Here is a 20,206-nt window from a genome sequence, read left to right on the forward strand (position 1 = left end):
TGTATATGACTACTAAATGTCACTAGATGTCTACTTTGTACTGCTTGCAGTCACTACTGATCACAGTCACCACAGCCAGACCCCACAGGGTCATGTAATTGTCAGTTTTTATGTTGTCAGTTTCTGTTTCCCAAACCACAACAAGAAACCAGACTGAGATCAGCAGAAAGGACCTGCATGCGAAGTGACAGAAAACCATGGAAGTTGGCTCTGCTACGCACAAACCATTTAACTGATGCAGCTTTGATCACACAGGACAGACTGTGGGTTGAAGAGTTATTGTTTACCTATTAAATCAAAATATAATGTTTGTGTTAGTCAAAAGAGTCTGATAATGAGTGCACTTCCAGTCTCAAGTATGTCACTTTAAGTGACACAACATGATTTTTTACAACATTTTTAGGCGAGAATGTGGGTTTGAAAGTCTCAAATATCTGCTTGGTTCATCAGTACATGACCTTATTACAATATTGTTTTGACACTTTCGGACATGCCTGCTCCCCTCACCAGCTGTCAGCTGGCCGAGCGTTTCACGTTCGGTACACCGGGAGAGAACGCCTGACTCCCGGCACATTGTTATAAAAACTCCCGCTAGCTTTACCAATGAGTGGAAGATAAACACCGATATTACGTAATATCTAACTGTAAAATGTTTAGTTTACTAAAGTATTTCAGCAAACTTCAGCCTAGTGTCAAGCTTTTATTTTGGTACTTCCTGTTTCAGGCANATAACATATAATATTTAGATTTAACATTTAACATTTAGATTTATATTTAGCATGTAGCTGTAACAATTACATTTAACTAGCTAAATGTTGTAAAAAGTGACATCAGAAAATCCACACTACATTTTTAAACAGTGTTTGAAGCTAAATGTGACAAAATTTAGGCATGAATTTTGAGCACAAGCTCCTTAAACAAACGGCGCCCCATACTCTATTGCCCACCTCAAGTTTATATTTAGTTATAAGTTAGTTAAAGTTACAAGAGGATATAAGTGACATTAACTCCAGACGCTGGTAGCAGATCTCTGGTTAGAGTAAGTCTACTTTTGTCTTCTGTTTTCACATTATGCATGATATATGTTTATTTAAGCAAAATAAGGCTATTTCTGTTTCTATTTCTGTGTGTTTTTGATGAAGGAGTAAACAGCACACACTGCATTGACAGTGTGTGGCTTTGACATGTAAACAGCACAGAGTGATACATGGAAGTCCTCACAAGATGGCAGGCAAACATCTCACCTAGCTCCATCAGTGGCCATTCTAGTGTTTCTCTAATTCTGTGGCTAAAATCAATTTATAAATTCATTACCCTTTAACACAGGGATATCCACTTGTGCACTTTTGTTTTGACTCTTCCTGTTTTTAAAGAGAATTGTTACATTGTGGGTTTTTTCGCCACTGTTACAGTCGATGGTAGCGTCGTAGTTGTAGACAAAGGTATCATTTTCTGCAACGTAAAGACAGATGTTTATGTTAGTGAATTAGCTGTTTAGGAGTACAAAGGAGGAATATGAGCAAAATTGTCATTTTCTTCTCACTTGTTTTCTGTTGAAATTTTTCAGTTTTGTCATAGAACCACGTAATGTCATAGAGCTCTTTGGTTTTAGGGATGCTGGCAGAGACGGTAACAGTTGGGTTGAGGTTATTTGAACAGTCCGCAACGAGAGGGTCGAATTTCATGTTGATCTCATCCGGGAGGAGAGCAACATCCAAATAAGATTTGGCTATGTGCCTGACTGATCCAATAGTAAATCCACACTCGTATGTGCCTGTTGGAAACACATAATTAACTCAATTTTCATTTTTTACTTCCTTGCTCTCAAATAGTTGCATCCATTTTAATTAAAGGGCTTCATGCTAGAAAAGAATTATAAAGAAACAGTTAAGAAGGCATACTTTAATAAGTGTTGCTAATGAATTGGGTTCAGTTTAAAGGTTCTTTCACTGTGAAAAGACTTATCACAAACATTTTAAACAAACATTGCTATAGCACAACAGCACAAATTCACTTTGCTCCTGATGCGGGATTGTTTCAGTAACTACAAATAATGTGACTCTAGCTAGCTGCTTTACCAAATATGTTCAGTATGCTGATGGCAATTTGTTGTGTTCTGAAGTTTACACAGTGAATGCATTTATGTTGCTATTGTTGCTGGTATCACGTTTGGTCACTGGCGATGCTGTGACAGAGTTAGGGCAGAGGAGTGTGTGTTCGAACTGCAGAGGAAGAATGCAGGAGAAGAACGGGACTGAAAGATCTATATTGGCGCCTGGTGTGATGGCACGCATGTAATAAAGTTTGTCAGTTTTTCCGGCTGTCTCCCTGTATTTATTTTACACCTGCCACAACACAAATGACTGTAAGTAACTGTTAATGACCTCAAACCTAACAAAACAAAAAGTATTTAGTAATCTGTTGTGTCCACTTTGTCACAATATTAAAGCAACAGTTTGAACTAAAGAAGTGACTTGTGGAAAATGCAAGGGAGCACTGACTTTATAGACAGAACAAAAGCTGTCAATACCTACAGAGATTCTTGTATAAATAGAGTTACACTACATTGTTCAAATAAATATATATATATATTTTTTACATAAGTTTAGTTTCAATTACTTATTTGAGGTTTAAAAATGTGTCATATAACTGACAGTGTAACAGTTTGTTAGCACATTGAGGAGGGTGTGTTGGTGGGATTTTTCATATCCCACAACTTTAGCTTCTGCATTTACTGTATTACTGTGTGACTGAAGGGCTACGCCAATAGCCAACCAAGATGAGATCAATTGCTGATGGATAGACAGCTTGAAAACATAATAAACCTGAATAAAGTGCACAATTAGCAGGCACCTATTTCTGAACAGAAAAGATTTAAAATGTCAATTCAGGTTGAAACAAATATTTTCAAGGTGAAAGCAGTGTACTTGCCTATCCATGCGCCTGTCAACTTTGTGAGATTTACTGCAACATAGTTTTGGTAATCCGGTGAAATGTGTATGATTTCAGCAGAAAGGCCATTGTTGATCTCAAAGCGTTCAAACTCTCTACTTAGGTTCCAGCCAGCGCTGCCCGCAGTGACTCCTTCCTCTTCATATGTGCAGTTAAGAAGATGTTGTGACTTGTAATTCACTGTACTGTTTGGCACAGTTATAGTGACCATTCCTATGTAAAAAAAAAAGGAAATATGGCTGTGGAATGACAACATAAAATGAAACAATTAAATGCAACAAAACAAAAAAGGTTTACCAACCTTGAGTATCAGCAAAAATTATACCAGAGCCTATTTCGGTTCTCACATTATCAAGCTTTTCTTGAAGTGCAGATGTGTTTAATTTGACATTCACTTCCACCTCAAAGTCAGCAATGGAGCTTAGTGGTGCAAAAGATTAGGAGAAGATCATGGAGAAATTATTAGTCTTTCTCTTGAGTTGTCAAGGAAAGTATATTTATACATAAGTTAATGATACATAAAGCATGTTTTCATTATTCAAGTTTTTATTCTAACATTTGAGAATGTAAAAGCTGTCATATTGTGTGTGTTTAATCTATTTCCTTTCTTGCTGCAATGTCACAAACTTCCCTCTAGAGTGACAAATGAAGACCTATTCTATTCTCTGTAATCTTTCCCTGTACACAACTGCGACGATTGCCTATTTGAAGAATTATTACCACCTAATGGACAGATCTGTGTATCATTAACCAAAAAGAATCTGGGCAAATAATTTGGTCATGTAGCACTTAAATTACCTCTGGCAAGGATGTTATGTTCTCGGTTGTGTCCGTTGGTTTGTTTGTCTGTCTGTTTGCAAGATTATGTAAAAGCTAATGAACAGATTTGGATGAAATTTGCAGGAAATGTTGGGGTTGCACAAAAAACAGTAGATTAAATTTTGTTGCTGATGCAGATTATGATCCAAATCTCACTATTTTTTAATCTCACTGTGGCCTTCGAGGAGGTTTGTGCTCTCTGAGTGCTTCTAGTTTATAATAATAAAATATTGGCCCAGCAAGTTTTCATTGTTACCAGAAAATCTCATCTCTTGAGCAATGGATTGCCAAGCAATATATTTCTTATTATCAAGGGTTGCAAAGGGGAGGTAAAGTTTTGGTAAATTTTATGGAAACTTCCCAGGAACTTTCCATGGGAAGTCAAGCTGGGGAACTTTATAAATATTCCAAAAATTGAAACATTACATGGGAATTAATTGAAAATTGGGAACAACTTAAGTAAACTATCACATCTAAACAAAAATACAAACATTTTGTTTTGTCATAGGCAAATAATGTCAGAGGCAAATAATGTGTTTGTCACAAAGTTTATAAAAGTAATATATAATGATTTAATTAATGTATGAAGACATCACTGTGACACAAGCACACAACTTTTAGAGATCAGTGGAGTTTACATTTTTATTTTTATTTTTTTGTTGTAATCGTTTTTTAAATTCATGTACTCAACTTTGAACAAAAATAATTTCAATATAGAAATATGTTTTTTATGTTTTTTGTCATTTTATTCAAATAAAAACCAAATATGCCATTCCATTCAATATATTGCATTACACAAAGAATTATTGAAATGTCTCAATTCATTTACATGTTATTTGATCATATTTGGACTTTTTCCTGAACTTTTATTTGCATATAAACAAAGCTAATTTCAGTAAGTTGCACTTCACAACAAAATATGTAAAGCTCTGATCAAAACCTTTTACATGTTACTCTTTCCATCTGTCCTCACATGTCCAGGCAACAGTTTATCATTTTTTATGGTGTGGTCCCTTTCACTGCATGGTACAGCAATGCAATTGAGGTATTTTAGTCAGTATTATGCTAAAATATATTCTCCACAACTATATTTAAAATTCCTGTTAAAATCAAACCTTCAGTATTTAAAATTCCAGGTTAATTCCCATTGTTTCCCATAAAATCTCTTTACTTTACATGGAAAGTTTCCAACTTTGAAAATTCCCAGGATTTTGCAACCCTACTATTGACTTAATACTCACTAGGTTTTGGGTAATATGTATCTGGATGTTTCTCAACCTCAAAGATTAAACTTTCCTTACCCATTTTTAAACTTTTGATACACCTTAAGCACACATAAAAATGTGTTTGTCTGTAGTGGCAATGCTGAAAATAGAACATTGTTGAAAATTAGCGCTGGACAGTGTGACAGAGAGCAGTGGTCAGTGGCCAGCTGCAGCTGGTGTGGGGGTCATCACTGAAAAGAATTTTGGGCATGCATCATGCGCTGCCTGTGTTTTGCCTTTTATGCTGCCTGTCTCAACTCTTTTGCAATGTTTTATTTTACTGAGCTGATGAAGCCTCAGATTGTTCTGAGTGGTGCTACAAAACTCACCCATATATGTGCATTGCCAGTTGGTTAAAAAGCAAAAGACATGGTCATGGTAAAAAGTTACAACATCCTTTGTTCTGGACTTTCTCGAAAATTGCTGTTCACACATGAACTTTCCTGTGTCTTTTCTCACAGCAGAAAATTATGAGTGGAGTGCAAAAAGCAGCATATGACACAAAAAATATGAAATGTGTTTTCTATGCTACATGTTGAGAATCATCAATAATGCTGTCTGATGAACTAATAATAACATTTTATGCGTTAATGTTAGTAGCATTTGTATTTAAACATGTTTCTGGGATTGTTTAAGAGAAATTGAGTTCAACATCAAACTTGTGACAGCTATATTTTTTACAACTTTCCTGTAATGTATTGTCCTTAATTCATTTTTTCTTTTGTTTAATGTATTAATTATTAGACTAATATTAAACCTTTTTGATAAAATTTATCTGACAAAACTACTGGTTTCAGGTGAGGAAACAATTTCAAGCAATAAAATTGCAGCATTTTACAACAGAAAAGTCTTGTTTTGTTATTGCTTCAGAATTATCTTTCTAAAAGCAATTTTACTTTTTTTTTTACTCTGCATTGTCTAGTGACATACTACATGCCACTAAGCTGATCGAAGGAACAATGACATTCTGACCTCCTTGTGTCTCACCTGTAAACCCCCCCCCAAAAAAAACCCCACTCGGACAGACAAATTGATCATGTTTTCCATGTGATTACATGTTAAAAATGTTCTAAAATCAGACAACAGACAACATTCTGACAACATTAGCAAAGTGCGAACTTCACATATTTTCACATGTAAAGTTCATGGTTTTCTTCTGCAGGTTTGTTTACATCCTAGGCTTAAATCTAGCTAAATCTGTTGTACCATTATTTCAAGTCTCGTTTTGTAAAGAAAACAAAACAACAAATTAAAAGAGAATATATTTGAGAAGTACAATACCTCAGAACGGTGACATTCAGAAATTTCAGGCCATTAAGCGAGCCAAGGTGTTTTTCAAGCTTCGAAAACAAGAAAGATGAGATCATTTACAATGTAGAGAAAAATGTTTGACTATAGTAAAATTTTCTTTTGAAAAAAGAACGGGATACACACTACTGTTTTAGCGGCTGTGGCTGCCAAAGTGGTTGGAATGGATCCATTGATGTGAACTGTGTGGGTTACACAATTCCCATTACATTTAGATTTAACACCAAAAACACTGGAAAATGGAAAAAGGCTAAACCAGGGGTCTCCAACCCTGGTCCTTGAGAGCCACCATCCTGCATGTTTTTCTTGTTTCCCTGCTCCAACACACCTGATTCAGTGGTTAAATTACCTCTTCATGTTCTGCAGAAGCCTGTTAATCACCCATTGATTCAAAGCAGGTGTGTTGGAGCAGAGAAACAAGTAAAACATGCAGGATGGTGACCGTCGAGGACCAGGGTTGGAGACCACTGGGCTAAACTAAAGATAAAATATAAGATTTAACAAAAGCCAGCAGGGTTATAAATAATGATATAACAGTCTTTATTTTTGTCATGATTTACAAACACTGAAACTCATCAAGAAGAGCCAGATGAGTCTTACCAGGGGTTGGGAGAACACAGATTGACGTCGCAAGGGACACGTTTTTTGTGCACGTTGATTCATTGCAGCAGCTGTATGTGTAGCAGACCTCGTTGCTCCAGTAATATCCTTTAGAGCAGTTGCAACTGTAGTCCTCACCAACAACAAGGCATTCTAAAGAACAAAGCACAAACCCAAAGAAAAAAAAAAAATCGTTTTGGGCAATAATTTTTATGTCATCCATCTGACTTCATAGACAGTACTGAAAAACAAGCTCCCCACACATCGTAAAACAATACCTTTGACTTTTTATGCTTTCTTGCCTCAGGTTCTCCAATGTTAAAAGTAGGACATTCTTTAAACAAAAAACATAACTGAATTAGAAGTACTCGGAGAGCGTAAACCTCCGCCAAGACCCATTATCATTGTTTTGTCGTCATGGGACTGATCAGTGATTACATCATCATCACGTGATGTCATACACTAAGGGGAAGTAGTGTCTACTTGCCATTATTTTAGGTTGTCATGAGTTTAAAATGTCACCCAACCTTCAACACGTTAAAGTTGAGGAACTCCGAGAGCCCAAATCTCCACCAAGCCCATGAAGCAGGGGTGGGCAATCCTGGTCCTTGAGGGCCACCATCCTGCATGTGTTACTTGTTTCCCTGCTCCAACACACCTGATTCAGTGGTTAAATGACCTCTTCATGTTCTGCAGAAGCCTGTTAATCACCCATTGATTCAAATCAGGTGTGTTGGAGCAGAGAAACAAGTAAAACATGCAGGATGGTGGCCCTCCAGGACCAGGGTTGCCCACCCCTGCCATAGAGTCATTAAAAATTGTAGGAGCCAGATTGTGATCACAATCATCATTTTAGCCTGGAGAGACTCTCAGCTCTAACTCATGGCTCCTCCTCTTTGGGGAGAGTCTTCCTTAAATTACCCCCCCCAAGCTGTAGTTCGCCAGCTGGCTCCTTTTTAGAGTTCCAAACATTTTTGTCTGGACTTGGTAGAACAGCGTTCTCTAATTTTGCACCTTGGTCATAGATTAATCTGCAGTCCAAACTAAAGCTTCGTCCTTTTATCTCTTTGGAAACCTTTAAATTTCTAATGAAGTCTTCTGCAACTGAAAAGTGCAACTGCTATTTCTAAGCTGGACTTTGTACTTGTTCTCTGTTGCTTTTGATGTGTTTTATGTTCATGTGTTTTGATATTAATTGTACTTTTTAGCTCATAAGTTTATATTTGTATTTGGCCCAATTCTCCCTTGCTTGAAAACAATGTTCATCTCAAGCGTCTTCTTAGTTAAATGATTGAATTAAACAAAAGACAGGAACTGTTTGCCATATAGTCTTGATATGTGCTTTTATAAAAATTATATTATATTATTATTATAAATCTCCAACATGGTGATGGATATTCCTTCAAGAGTATAAAATCAGTCTTCCACTAAAGCCTCAAAGAAGTGAGATCATCTTTCACTTCAATTAGCTGTATATAGCTGTATATAAAAGCAAAAATAAATTCACACTGAACACAGTCCCTGTTTTTCCTGACATTACTATTAGGACTCGAGAGAAGAAATTGTTCAGAAGAAATACCTGCAACCAGTTCACTGCTACTGATGGTCACTTGGTGGACTTGGTTGTTGCTGTCTTCAACATCAAATGATACAGCTGCGCTCCAACTTAACAGGATAGTCTGGGCCTCCAGCGTGATATTACTTTCCACCATCAGCTCAGCAACATAAATGTCTGCAGGAAAAATCAGCAGCAAAAACAAGTACAAACTTAGCTGGCAACAGTGAATATAGTAATCTGCCATGTGGGTTAAAAAAGGGAAATTTTGCCAATTTCTTTAGAATGAGTGAATGTGTTAAATCTGTGTGAATTAAAGGAATTAGGACCATTTGTGGAATGACTATCTTATTTTTTATTCTGGATTTCTCTTTGACATCAAAGTAAAGTGTCTCACCTTGTGAGCTGACCTGCAAGGGCAAAAACAGGTAAATGTCAGAATTCATGTCGAAATTAATGTGTATCAAAATATTAATGGTGTTAAAACGCTGTAAAAGTTCTAAACCTATGAAAAAACATCACATTAGAGAAAGAGACGATACAGTATCTACCTGATAGATGCACACAGCTCCAATCAGTAATAAAAAAACCTTGGTCCACATTGTTACTGTGGTGGGAAAAAACTAAAGGTTAGTACTTATTAGGGAACATTTACCACAACAAAAAAAGGAAATACAACATTTCTTTATAACTTCAGGACAAAGTGTAAGATATTTGTTTAGAATTGGGTTTAGATCACTTGTAAGCACTGTGTGATTTTCAACCATTGTATAGAAAACATTTTATTGTGAAAAAATCATACAAAAAACTTCAGTCATGAGCTTGAATCAGTGGTCTGAGGTTATTCAGTGTGACAACTTCTGATTTATTACTGTCATGACAAAAGACTAAAGATCTACTTTATTTTTTAAATTTATTTTAAAAGCACTTTTAAAACAACCAGAGTTGACCAAAGTTCTGTGCAATAAAAACCCCAAATTGCAGCCTTAAAAATACTAAAATAAAAAGGTTATATTCAAAGCAACATTTATATAAAACACAAAATATAAAACAAAATAAAAAATACTAAATGACATAAATGACAAACTACTTTAAAAAAAAGCCTGGAACAATAGTTACAATTAAAAGGTAGAAAAAAATATATGTTTTAAGCTGCTTTTGAAAAACCACAATAGTGACAACTTTGGGGCAGCTACAGCAAAGGTATGCTATCCCGTACCAACTAATCTATAACGTGGAACTTCCAGAGGGACCTTTTGAGAAGATCTAAGAGATCTAGAATTAGAATGAGGGCAGAGAGGTTCAGGTGTATATTCTGAGGCTAGATCGTGCAAAGCTTTACAAATAAGCAGAAGAAGTTTAAAACCAACTCTGCATTTAACAGGAAATCAAGCAGAAATGTTCTGGAAAAATCCTGCAGTGCAACTGCTGCCATGACCCCTGTCTTTTTCCTGGCCACAAATAAGTATAGCCAATTTTTCTTTTTCTGCTCCTCCTCATTTTAGAGACTGAATCTAATCATAAAAGTGCTAACATCTTTTTTTTTTTCATTTATTGTTAGATTGATAATTCAGACTTTTGTGACACACCCAATTCTGCTGCAATAAGATCTCGTAAAACTTATTTTAAAACTTTATTTTACGTCAGTGCAGTTGTGAAAAGTACAGGTGTGCTCCAGAAATATATGTCGGGACTTTCCAACCTAAAAAAAACAAATTTCCAGATGTAACCACAAAGGAACCAGTACTTGTAGGCAAATGCAAAAAAAATAAATAAAAATAACTCTCCTGTTTCCTGAAACATGATAAGTCAAAGGTGTCAACAGGAACATTAGCATCTAAAAATTGGAGGTGTAAACCAGAGGTACTATATGATTGTAATATGGGCTGTCTGACTACTGATGCCACATCAGATCAAGTTTTTTTTATTTTTTATCTTGAGATTTAAAAAGTCTAAACCTAAAATACTGCATGTTTCACTTTTACCTGAGTCAAAGATCACAACCAGGGTGCTGGTTACTTTGTTCCTTCACCACTTTCTATTTTTACAATTCTGGCATTTATTTTCTGGTTAGATTTTAATTGAGATCAGGGCAAGGATGACTGTCAACAAATAAAGAATACCATGAATAAAAAAGAGCATTGAGCATTCAAAGTTATAGTAAACAGCATTTATTTTTAGGTAGGAAATAATTTGGTTAGGTTAAGGGTTAGGATTACTGGGGAAAGAGAATTTGTTTATGGGTTTCTAGTGTCAACTGCAAAACATATCTAGTTTCAAATGAGCAGTTTTTAAAACAAATATTTCTTTCCGTTATTTATTAAAAGATTATCCATACAAGGGCACAAAATGGTAATGCTTGTGTACGAAGAGGTTCTGGGACAACGTGACCCAGAGCTTCACAAACATGAACAATATCTTAAAACCTGTTCAGTAAGAAAAGGCCTTTTTATTCTCTTTTTTTACCAGGTTCAAAACTCATTCCTGAAATTCTAATCATAATTCTAATCAACGACATTTACGCGTTTGTTAGTACCCATTTAGAAATCCACACGTTTTGATAGAAAAAGATTCATGAGTTGCCAAAATGCAACAGTTTCCAAACAACTGTGTTCAAAAAAAGTCATATAGAACTTTGCCATTTGAAACTTTAAAAATTATTTGAAAATGATCTTTTTAAAATAATAATTATCATATCAGCTGGTCTTTGACTGTTTCAAAGATCGCAAAAACTTACGCCTCTTATCAGCTGCCATCTATTTTACTCCTTCCAAATTAGGGGACGCTTGAATTTTCCTAACCAAACTAATTTGCACCTTTTTGCATCCAGGCTGTGAATGTAAACAACAGGTTTGGTGGTGTTTTGCAACTCCTTGTAACAGTGTTATGCTAACTGCTGCCCACACAGGCAGCAGTATAGACCCAGCTTGGTTTACAGCCTGTTGAAGCGGCACATATCGTCCCCACAACATTTTCCTGTCGGGTCAGTTTTGAAAATCTGACCTGTGGCCCAGCTACTTGGCTGTATTTTTGTGGTGTAAAAATAATGCTTCAATTCATAGAAAAATACCACTACTGTGGTAAATCTCCTGCTCAGTTCTTTTTCCAAAGCGAAAAAATATCTTTCTGTATTTTTTTCTCTTTAGTGTCAGTTTAAAGTCCCTTGTTCAGTTTTCCAGTCCTAAAGTCAGTCTCATGAATGGCAGTAATTAGATCCCAATACAGTGACTTAAGTCATTATTTAAAAGGTGCAACAGCTGTCACAAAATAGGCCTGAAGTGTTCTGCTCAGACATGTATGGCAGACATGCGATGCTTTTGATTTGCATTTAAACTTGACCGGGCTGACAGGGTCTGGTGCAACTTAAATGATTCAAAGGTTCAAACATAAAAAATGTCAAGAAGATTGGATGAATCAACACTAATAGCAAGTCACCCATAATTTTCACATATGTGTTTATAAATGGTTGTGTTCTCTGAATTTGGGTATACAGAGCTGAGCAGAACACTGATAAGAACTTTTTTCATTTGTAAATCAAAATTCATTCAAAAAAGATTTTAAAATCCTTAAATTGCTTTTACCTTAGCTTGTCTTCAAGGTTGTTGCACAGAAAACAGGAGTTGAACTCAACCAGCTTTGCTCCAACTACCTCACAAAGCATTGATACTGTCCCATATCCATCGCAAGTTCATTGGCATTGGATCAAAGTAAATGCGCACATTTGACTCAGACACTGGGTTATGCTGCAGGGTGTTTGTTGAGGGTGGTGCTTGTGCAGGTTGGGAGGGCTGGGATGTTGAAGGATGTTCTTGCTCTAGCTTTCTGTTGAAAGACCATTTGCATTGATGGCACATCTCCATGCCAGCCGGACTGGTCAGCACAAATACAGATCCCTCCAGCTTTTCATGAACATTTGGCTACCAAATGAGGCTTTCTCCTTCAGGAGGCCACAGAGCAGCTGCACATCTTAGGAGAGTTTCTTTTGGTTGGTGTGTGTGTTGTGTAGGACGACCTCACAATGGCTTATGATTTTAATGATTTTGGTTCTTTTTTCTTCTTTTCCCCTCTAATTCCACTACCTTTTATGCCAGAATAATGAAATAAGTTCATCTTATGGTGACCTTATACACAATCTCTCGCAATATTGCGAGATTTCAAAAGATCTCACAACATCTGTTAGCACTTTGGAGTATCTGTTGAGAATAACTCTCAGCTACTACCATATCAAACTTTAACCCAGTATCGTTAACCAGTTGTAGATATACTGTACATTCAATAATGATGAAATGTAATAAAATCTGTCCTAAGAAACATTTTGCTAACAGTCCAAAAGGGTTGATATCATCAGTGATTGTCAAAGTTTTAAACAAAGATGTTGCACCATGAGTGGTGCTCAACAAGGGCAAAAATCTTGTTCATTATTGGGGTGGGGGAACAGTAAACAGGGAGGTTTATTAAGCACAATTTTTTGAGGGGATGTTTAAGATACAGTAAAATTAACAGTTGTAAAATGAAAAGAAAATTAAACATTAATTACTGTTGTGGACAGGTAGACTGGTTGCAGAAACGCTCCAAACGTATTTCTCCATATTCTTTTTAAAACTGTTTAGATTATTTTTCCATCAGCACTCTCTTTTAAATTTATTATGATGCTTGGTTCTGCTTCCGGGTCACGTGGTCAGATGACTTACAACACTTTTATTCTTGGTTTTATAAAAAATATAAAATGAAGGGGGCCCAGACCCCCACAAATCACCAAATCAAATTTTTGCTCAATATTTGTAGAAGTGACTGAGTTATAGTAATTTTTTGTATTCGATGATATTGATTAGCTGCAAAGATCATCTGGAATTGAGGGGACCCCAAAAGTGAATCACTTACAGATGTACATCCAATGATTACTTTCAGAGTTTCAAAGTGCAAAGTGTTGCACATTGTGGAGGGCTTGAAGTACAGTATGTGTTGTGTTGTGTAGCTAAATATATGCAAAATAAGCTGAGTTATAGCTATGTTTGGGTTTTGTAAGATAAATAGCCTGTGGTAGCCATCTTGAATTGGGTTGAATCCAAAACTTACTCAGATGTAGATGTAGTCCGAATGACTACTTTCTGAGTTTTTTTTTTAAATAAAATCCTCCCAGTAGTGTATGAGATATTTTGCTAACAGACCCCCAAATGAAAACCCAGATTATGGCTCTTCATCGCAGTTGGTAATATTGAGTTCACCAACAAATTCAGACCAGACTTCATCACTACTGGGTAGTACAGCATATTTGTACTTTGTTACATGCTCTTCTTGAGTATCTGTATGTTCTGCTTGTTAATCATTTTAATGATGTAAAAGACACTTAAAAACACATTTTTCAAAGCTATAAAAATGTAAATTATGTTAAAAAAATAAGCAAATACAGATGCAGTATAAACTGTAACAATGTTTAAATCTAATTGTATGACATACTGTATAATAATGTAACAGTTAAAAAAGGTACATTTGTTAGTATAGTGATTTTACACTCAAGTACATTTTGACTTCAAATTTTTTGTATACGTCAAAATTTTAAACACTGGAGTTGTTTTTTAGGTAAAAGATGCAAATCACTAAGTATCAAGTTCAAGAGAATCAAGTGCAAATTGTGTTTTTGCATTTTCTAATGATTTACCTTCTCATTTAAATGTTCCAACTTAAGGCACGTCACTGGTTAAGACAAGCACAAGCAGAAACAAAAACTTGTACAGAGCACTCAGAGGTGAGGTTAGACTTAGCTTTCAAAATGTCTCTTCCTTCAGTGTCAAATAAAAAATAAATCATTTATCAACTTCTAGTTCTCACATTACACTGCCTTATGTTACGTTGGCATATAAGCACATGTTGGATATTTGCATGACTACAAAGATGACACAATGTGAACTTTGTGCTCCATTACAAACAGGCATATCTGGACTGTGAGACGGCCTGCAACAAAATTACCCAGATTAAAAAATAATAACAAAAAAAAATCCATCAATAAATCTGTAAAATTATGCATTCAGCTTTTCAGTTTACAGAGGAGACACATGAGAAACAGTCAGTGGAAGGTCAATCAGCATGTTAGTGAGCCAGTTTAGATCAATATCCCATAAGAATCTTTAACTTGGTGACACAAGCACAAAACTTGGTACTCAGATGTTTCAGAACCTACTCTTTCAGAAAAGTACACTATCCAGGTTGAAATACAAGATGGCTGCCATTGAAAAAAGCTGTTTTCAGCACAGAATGTCAAATAATCAATATATGTGAGTGATGCAAATATAAAATGTATATATTCTTACCAAGAGAACTTAGTAGTATCAACCTCATTCCAAACTGCCTATCAGTTTTCAAGATGGCGGCTATTATATGTCTGAAAATGTGTGTTTTTGATGCAGCTGTCTGATCACAGATATTGCCAAGTTACTTGGTATAATGCTCTCCAACCTTGCTATTATTCTTGGAATAGAGTGACAAGCTATTTTGGTTTTCATTATTCTATATTAGAGTGATGTCAAAGCACGACCAGGGCACACTGGTGACTTCACTGCTGTGACACTCAGCATTAGGTTCAGTGTCGGCTTGTAATGCATTAACTGTAGTTGTAGTTTACTAACTTTTGTAGTGATATACTGACTGTTATTTTTAGTATTCTAGTGTCCCAAATGCTATCTAATAAGCCCCTGTATATAGCTCAACTTGAAATATAGTTAGTTGTAGAACTGTAGTTAGATAGCCGCACATGAATTGACAGGATGTGCCAATGTGGGAGACCCGAGCCAAGGCTAACGGGGCTGCATTTACTCAGATGGTGTACAGATCACACGGGACTTAAATGGCACTGGATGAACGATCAGACTTGGTGTAGAGCACTAGATGCCTGAACCTTGTTGTATCCCATATTTCAATGTGTTTTTATATTTTGTATGGTTGGGTGGTAAAAGGATAGCCCCTCGGCCTTAACTATATTACACAAGATGTCTGCCAGTAATCCACTGAGTTGCATTACTAAAACTAACTGGAGCAAGTGCTGCCTCTGTCAGTTAGATACCAAAGAGGTGTTGAACTCTCCCCCTACTCATTATAGGTGCAGTTCTGATGGCTATTCCACGATAGCCACAAACATACCACTGCAATTCCTCCAATTGCTGAAAATTGTCAGCAATTGAAAAAAAATGCAGGTGCAAGACTGACTGCTGAGGCAGATGCAAATACTATTGCTTCAGTCTCAAGTGTACACAGTTGTGTTCCTGCAAATGTGAGGACTAAAAGAACTTATCCAACCTGTGTATCAATAAAGAGTTTGTTTCCTAGCCAAACAACAAAAGCATAATCATTAAGGTTTATTTTGTAAAACTTTGAAGATTAGAAACATATATAAAGAAATTCTATATTTAATTCCCTTTAATTCATCATAATTTTCAATATTTTTGGTTCTTAAATACAGAATTGGATTTCTCATACTTCATATAGTTCAATGTATAGACCTTCAAAATAGGATAATTCTATGAAATTCTAGTCAAAACAAGCTTTAAAACCAGTTCAATTGGCGGCCATCGTGGAAAACAGTGGCCATTTTGTTTTTATGTCTGCATAGCATACTTTTCTCAGAGAGTAGGTCCTGAAGCACCTCTGTACCAAATTTGGTGCTTTTATAACCAAGTGAAAGATTGTTTCAGGTATCTGCTGGATTAAGTGAAAACACAAATATCCTTTTTTAGGGCTGCAACTTTTTAAAAGTAGTAGAGAGACTAATTTGACCCAAAATGTCTGATTGGAAGCCATAAAAGATGTTGATTAGCAATCACAATATTCAAACTTGGCAGCTTTGAGACTCTTGTTCAGTTTCTGTAGCAACACTGACCTCATGAAATTTTAGGTTGTATTTAATTTTATGTATACATGTATGGAGACGTGGAAACAGCAGGAGCTTGATGCGGTGTCAGAGAGGTCTTTGATGGGACTCTCTCAGTATCTGGCCCATGGCTTGGCATCTAAAACAGTTCCTCCCTGACCCACTTGATATTGCAAAAAGGAACATTTGGAGAGACATTCTCTGGGAACATCTCGGCATGTTCATCATCATCATTGACTTTATTTATAGAGCACTTTAACACCAGCCACAGCTGGAACAAAGTGCTGAACATCAATAATAAATAAAATAAACATAAAAATAAATAACAAAGCTAAACACACAAAATGAATTAACACAAAATGAAGTAATATTAATTAATTCATTAATAATTAACATTCTGATACACCAGCAGAAACTGGGACACGGACAGGCACCCTCTGGGAGTCCTTTGTAAGTAAGGACACAAGTAGAGACTTCCACAAGGACCTTCTTGGAGTCCAGAACATGAGGAAAGACTTCTTCCAAGACCCTTTCAAAGGCAAGAACAGGGGCATAAAAAAGCCATTCTCCTAAACAGGATCCTGGTGTGGCATCATAGATAGATAGACAGACAGACAGACAGACAATATATAGAATAAAATATACATAGATAATATATAATCCAGTGATTCTCAACACTGAATAAAGTGACATATACTGGCCAACAATATAAATGCAACACTTTTGTTTTTTTCATTTTTTATGAGCTGATATGCCACACCTGTGAGGGGGATGGATTATCTCAGCAAAGGAGAAGTGCTCACTAACACATATTTACACAAATTTGTGAACAAAATTTGAGATGAGAGGCTGTGTACACCCTGGACAGGTCACAAGTTCATTACAGAAATATATAACTGTGACAAAAAACAAAACAAAACAAACAAAAAAGAAAAAACAACAAAAACCAACCAAACAAACAAAAAAAACAACTACTTGAAATACTAAATAAATTACACGTTTTTCAGTAACAACTTAAATTGCCTTTTGTATGATTTTATCAGTCTCTCACATGATTGTGGAGGAGTTTGGCCCACTCTTCTTTACATTGCTGCCTTGGTTCATTGAGGCTTGCAAGCATATATAGTATCTGCAGTATTCACAACACTCTTAAAAAAAATCGTTGGGGTTTTTGGAGTGGAGTTTTGTGGAGAAGTTATTGAGAAGTCAGTAGGGAGGCATCTGACCTTGGTCTGGAAAAACAGAGATTACTTCTGACCAAAAATAAAGCAAATTTTTTGCCACTTTAAAATAACTATAGACACCAAATTCTCATAGCAGTTCATGCAAATACATTTTTTTAATAAACCTTCCCACTGTTAGATGTTTTTTTACACAGAAGTCTATGGTTATTTACCTGTAGATGGTGTTGGTCTGTGGTTTGTTACAAAAGGTGTTTCATGTTAAGATACATGATGGGCAAATGAGAAGAATAAAATCAAAGTTTGGTATATTCAGACATGCTTCACGTTTTGTTGGCTTTTTTGAAATTATGTAAAACACTAGATTATAAGAAGATATAAGAAAATGCCATTTTTTTAAATATCAGGATTGGAGCAGATGATTCCAATAATAAGGGTTAAAAGTCTTTAAACTCCTTGAATCTGCTTGCTGAAAATACATTTGACTGATAGGACTGTCCAGCTTGAAAAAAAAGACAAATTCACTGATCTGTGTCAGACAGCCTTGCTTTGTCTAACTGATTTGATTAGCAAAGTAAACCAAAAGAAGAACCATTTTGCATCTGCTCAGAGGTGGAGATCTTGTGGATTTGAAATTACTCTGAATACTTTTACATTTAGATGTAAAACTTTGAGTGATGATCTGAGTTGTATTTCAAACCAAACCTTATCAAAACTCAGAGATCGAGACTTCCGGGAAGGCAACGGAGAAGACAGACGCATAATTTTGCCGCTCCTCCAGACCCACAATAAATAGCCGACAAAATAATGAAAAGTGATAAATGAGTGCTAAACTGAGAGGAAAGGGCTTAAGAGGACGGAGCTCTAGTCAGAATACAGAGAAGAAAGACATGAAAGTTGGTAGAAAAGACGACGTTACGGCATGCTCCAAGCAGCTAACGTTAGCCGAAGCTACACCTCTGAAAGCTACGGGAGATGCTAGCGGGGAAACCGCGATGCTAGCGGAATTAAGAAAACTGCGGCAGGAAAACACCGACTCATTCCGGGATCTGAAGAGCTCCCTACACCGGGTAGAATCATCCATGGAGGATTTGAAGAAACGAATGGAGGGGCTGGACAAAAGATTGACCGAAGCGGAGGACAGAGTAAGTGCAACGGAGGACAGAGGCATACGGCAAGAGAGAGCACTGGGATATTTGCTAGAAAGAGAAGCTGTCCTCACGGCTAAATGTGACGACATGGAAAATAGACTCCGTCGTAATAACATCAGGCTGTATGGCGTCCCAGAAGGAGCGGAAAAAGAAGATATGGCAAAGTTTATCACAGATTTTCTGAGTACTTCTCTAGAGTTTCAAGAAGAAGTTGTTATTAAACTAGAACGAGCACACAGAGCGTTAGGCCCGAAGCCTAAAGCCGCGGCGGCGCCTCCAAGATCCATAATAGCCCGGTTTCTGGATTTTAATGTGAAACAAAAAGTGCTTTTACAAGCTTGGAAGCAAAGAAACATAAAGTACCAAGAGCAGACAATTTATTTCGACCATGACTACTCACCTGACCTGCAGAAGAAAAGGAAAAAGGTTCGAGAGGTAATAAAAAAGCTAAAAGAAAAGAACATTAAAGCCCAATCGCCATACCCAGCTCAGCTGAAACTCTTCATGAACGGGGGCACAAGGCTTTTCCCCTCACTTTTAGCAGCGCAATCTACGCTGAAAGATCTCGGCATCGAAGCATCCCTGGAGGACAGAGAGATACTGGAAGAGGAGCTAACACGGGACGGATGGACAACCCAGGGAAATAAGAGGAAGAGCCAACAGCTGAACCCTGCTGAGATCAGAGCCATTATCCATGGTGACAACAGAGAGGACAGAGTCCTTGGTCGTGAGTAAAGTCGCCATGTCAAGTCTAGAACTGGACGGAAGGTAAGAAGAGGCTAAATCTGTGACAAAGAATATGGAAATCAATGGACAATGACAGTAGAATAAAAGAAAAATAAGACTAGACACGTAAAGGAGTATCATTTATCATAGAATATTGACTTAAATGTATAGATTCAGGCTATATCATAAATATTGTAAAATAAGTAACAAAATAGTGGGGACGGGAAAAAGAGGAAAATTGAATGAAGAAAACTTTACAACCATGGCGGTGGGAGGACACTTCGGGGACATCCTGGAGGACCATGGCCCAGGCACTTTGTGCACAACACCCAGAGAGCCTTGTCTCTCTGCCCAAAGAAGATCGGGGGTGGGGACCCCCTGAGTTTGTTTGTACTGTTATGTTTATGTTTGTGTTCAGTTTATTTCAGGGGCAAACCACTGGGGTATTGGAAGTTCACAGTTGTTTTTCATGTTCAGGAAAACTTTTTTGTTTCTTCAATGCTTTATGTGTCTCGGCAAACAATATTTCCTATGTAGATATGACTGTTGACGTTACCCTGATCATAGTTATCAAGTACGGCTATGAGGGAGAAACAACTGTCATTTAAGTATGTTTATGGGAAAGGGAAGAAGGAGGGAGAAAAAAATCCAGGAGAAAAAAAAAGAAAAAAGAAAAAAGAGAAAAGGGAGAAAAAACAAAAAAGGAAGAAGGGAAAAGGGGAAAAAGAGAAGAGGAGGAGAGGGGAAAAGGGGAAGGAAGGAGGAGGGGAGGAAAAGGGAAAAGGAGG

At 36.6% G+C, this 20,206-nt stretch overlaps 1 protein-coding gene across 3 annotated transcripts in view; it reads right to left on the minus strand.

Annotated features, from left to right (window-relative positions):
• adgrf3b (adhesion G protein-coupled receptor F3b) overlaps positions 1-12,225 on the minus strand; it is a 23,222-nt gene extending 10,997 nt beyond the window's left edge. For all 3 annotated transcript variants that reach the window (XM_037981658.1, XM_017432402.3, XM_025009610.2), the window contains exons 1-11: positions 12,081-12,225; positions 9,051-9,106; positions 8,897-8,909; positions 8,524-8,676; positions 6,945-7,097; positions 6,471-6,526; positions 6,318-6,376; positions 3,254-3,372; positions 2,932-3,165; positions 1,544-1,774; positions 1,315-1,452 (exon numbers count right to left, since the gene is read on the minus strand). In XM_037981658.1, coding sequence (XP_037837586.1) covers positions 1,315-1,452; positions 1,544-1,774; positions 2,932-3,165; positions 3,254-3,372; positions 6,318-6,376; positions 6,471-6,526; positions 6,945-7,097; positions 8,524-8,676; positions 8,897-8,909; positions 9,051-9,101 — 1,207 coding nt within the window. In that variant the 5' untranslated portion in view covers positions 9,102-9,106; positions 12,081-12,225. The remainder of the gene's footprint in view (positions 1-1,314; positions 1,453-1,543; positions 1,775-2,931; positions 3,166-3,253; positions 3,373-6,317; positions 6,377-6,470; positions 6,527-6,944; positions 7,098-8,523; positions 8,677-8,896; positions 8,910-9,050; positions 9,107-12,080) is intronic.
• Positions 12,226-20,206: the final 7,981 nt, after the last annotated feature.

This window comes from Kryptolebias marmoratus, linkage group LG19 (assembly GCF_001649575.2).
Source record: "Kryptolebias marmoratus isolate JLee-2015 linkage group LG19, ASM164957v2, whole genome shotgun sequence".
Classification (NCBI taxonomy): domain Eukaryota; kingdom Metazoa; phylum Chordata; class Actinopteri; order Cyprinodontiformes; family Rivulidae; genus Kryptolebias; species Kryptolebias marmoratus.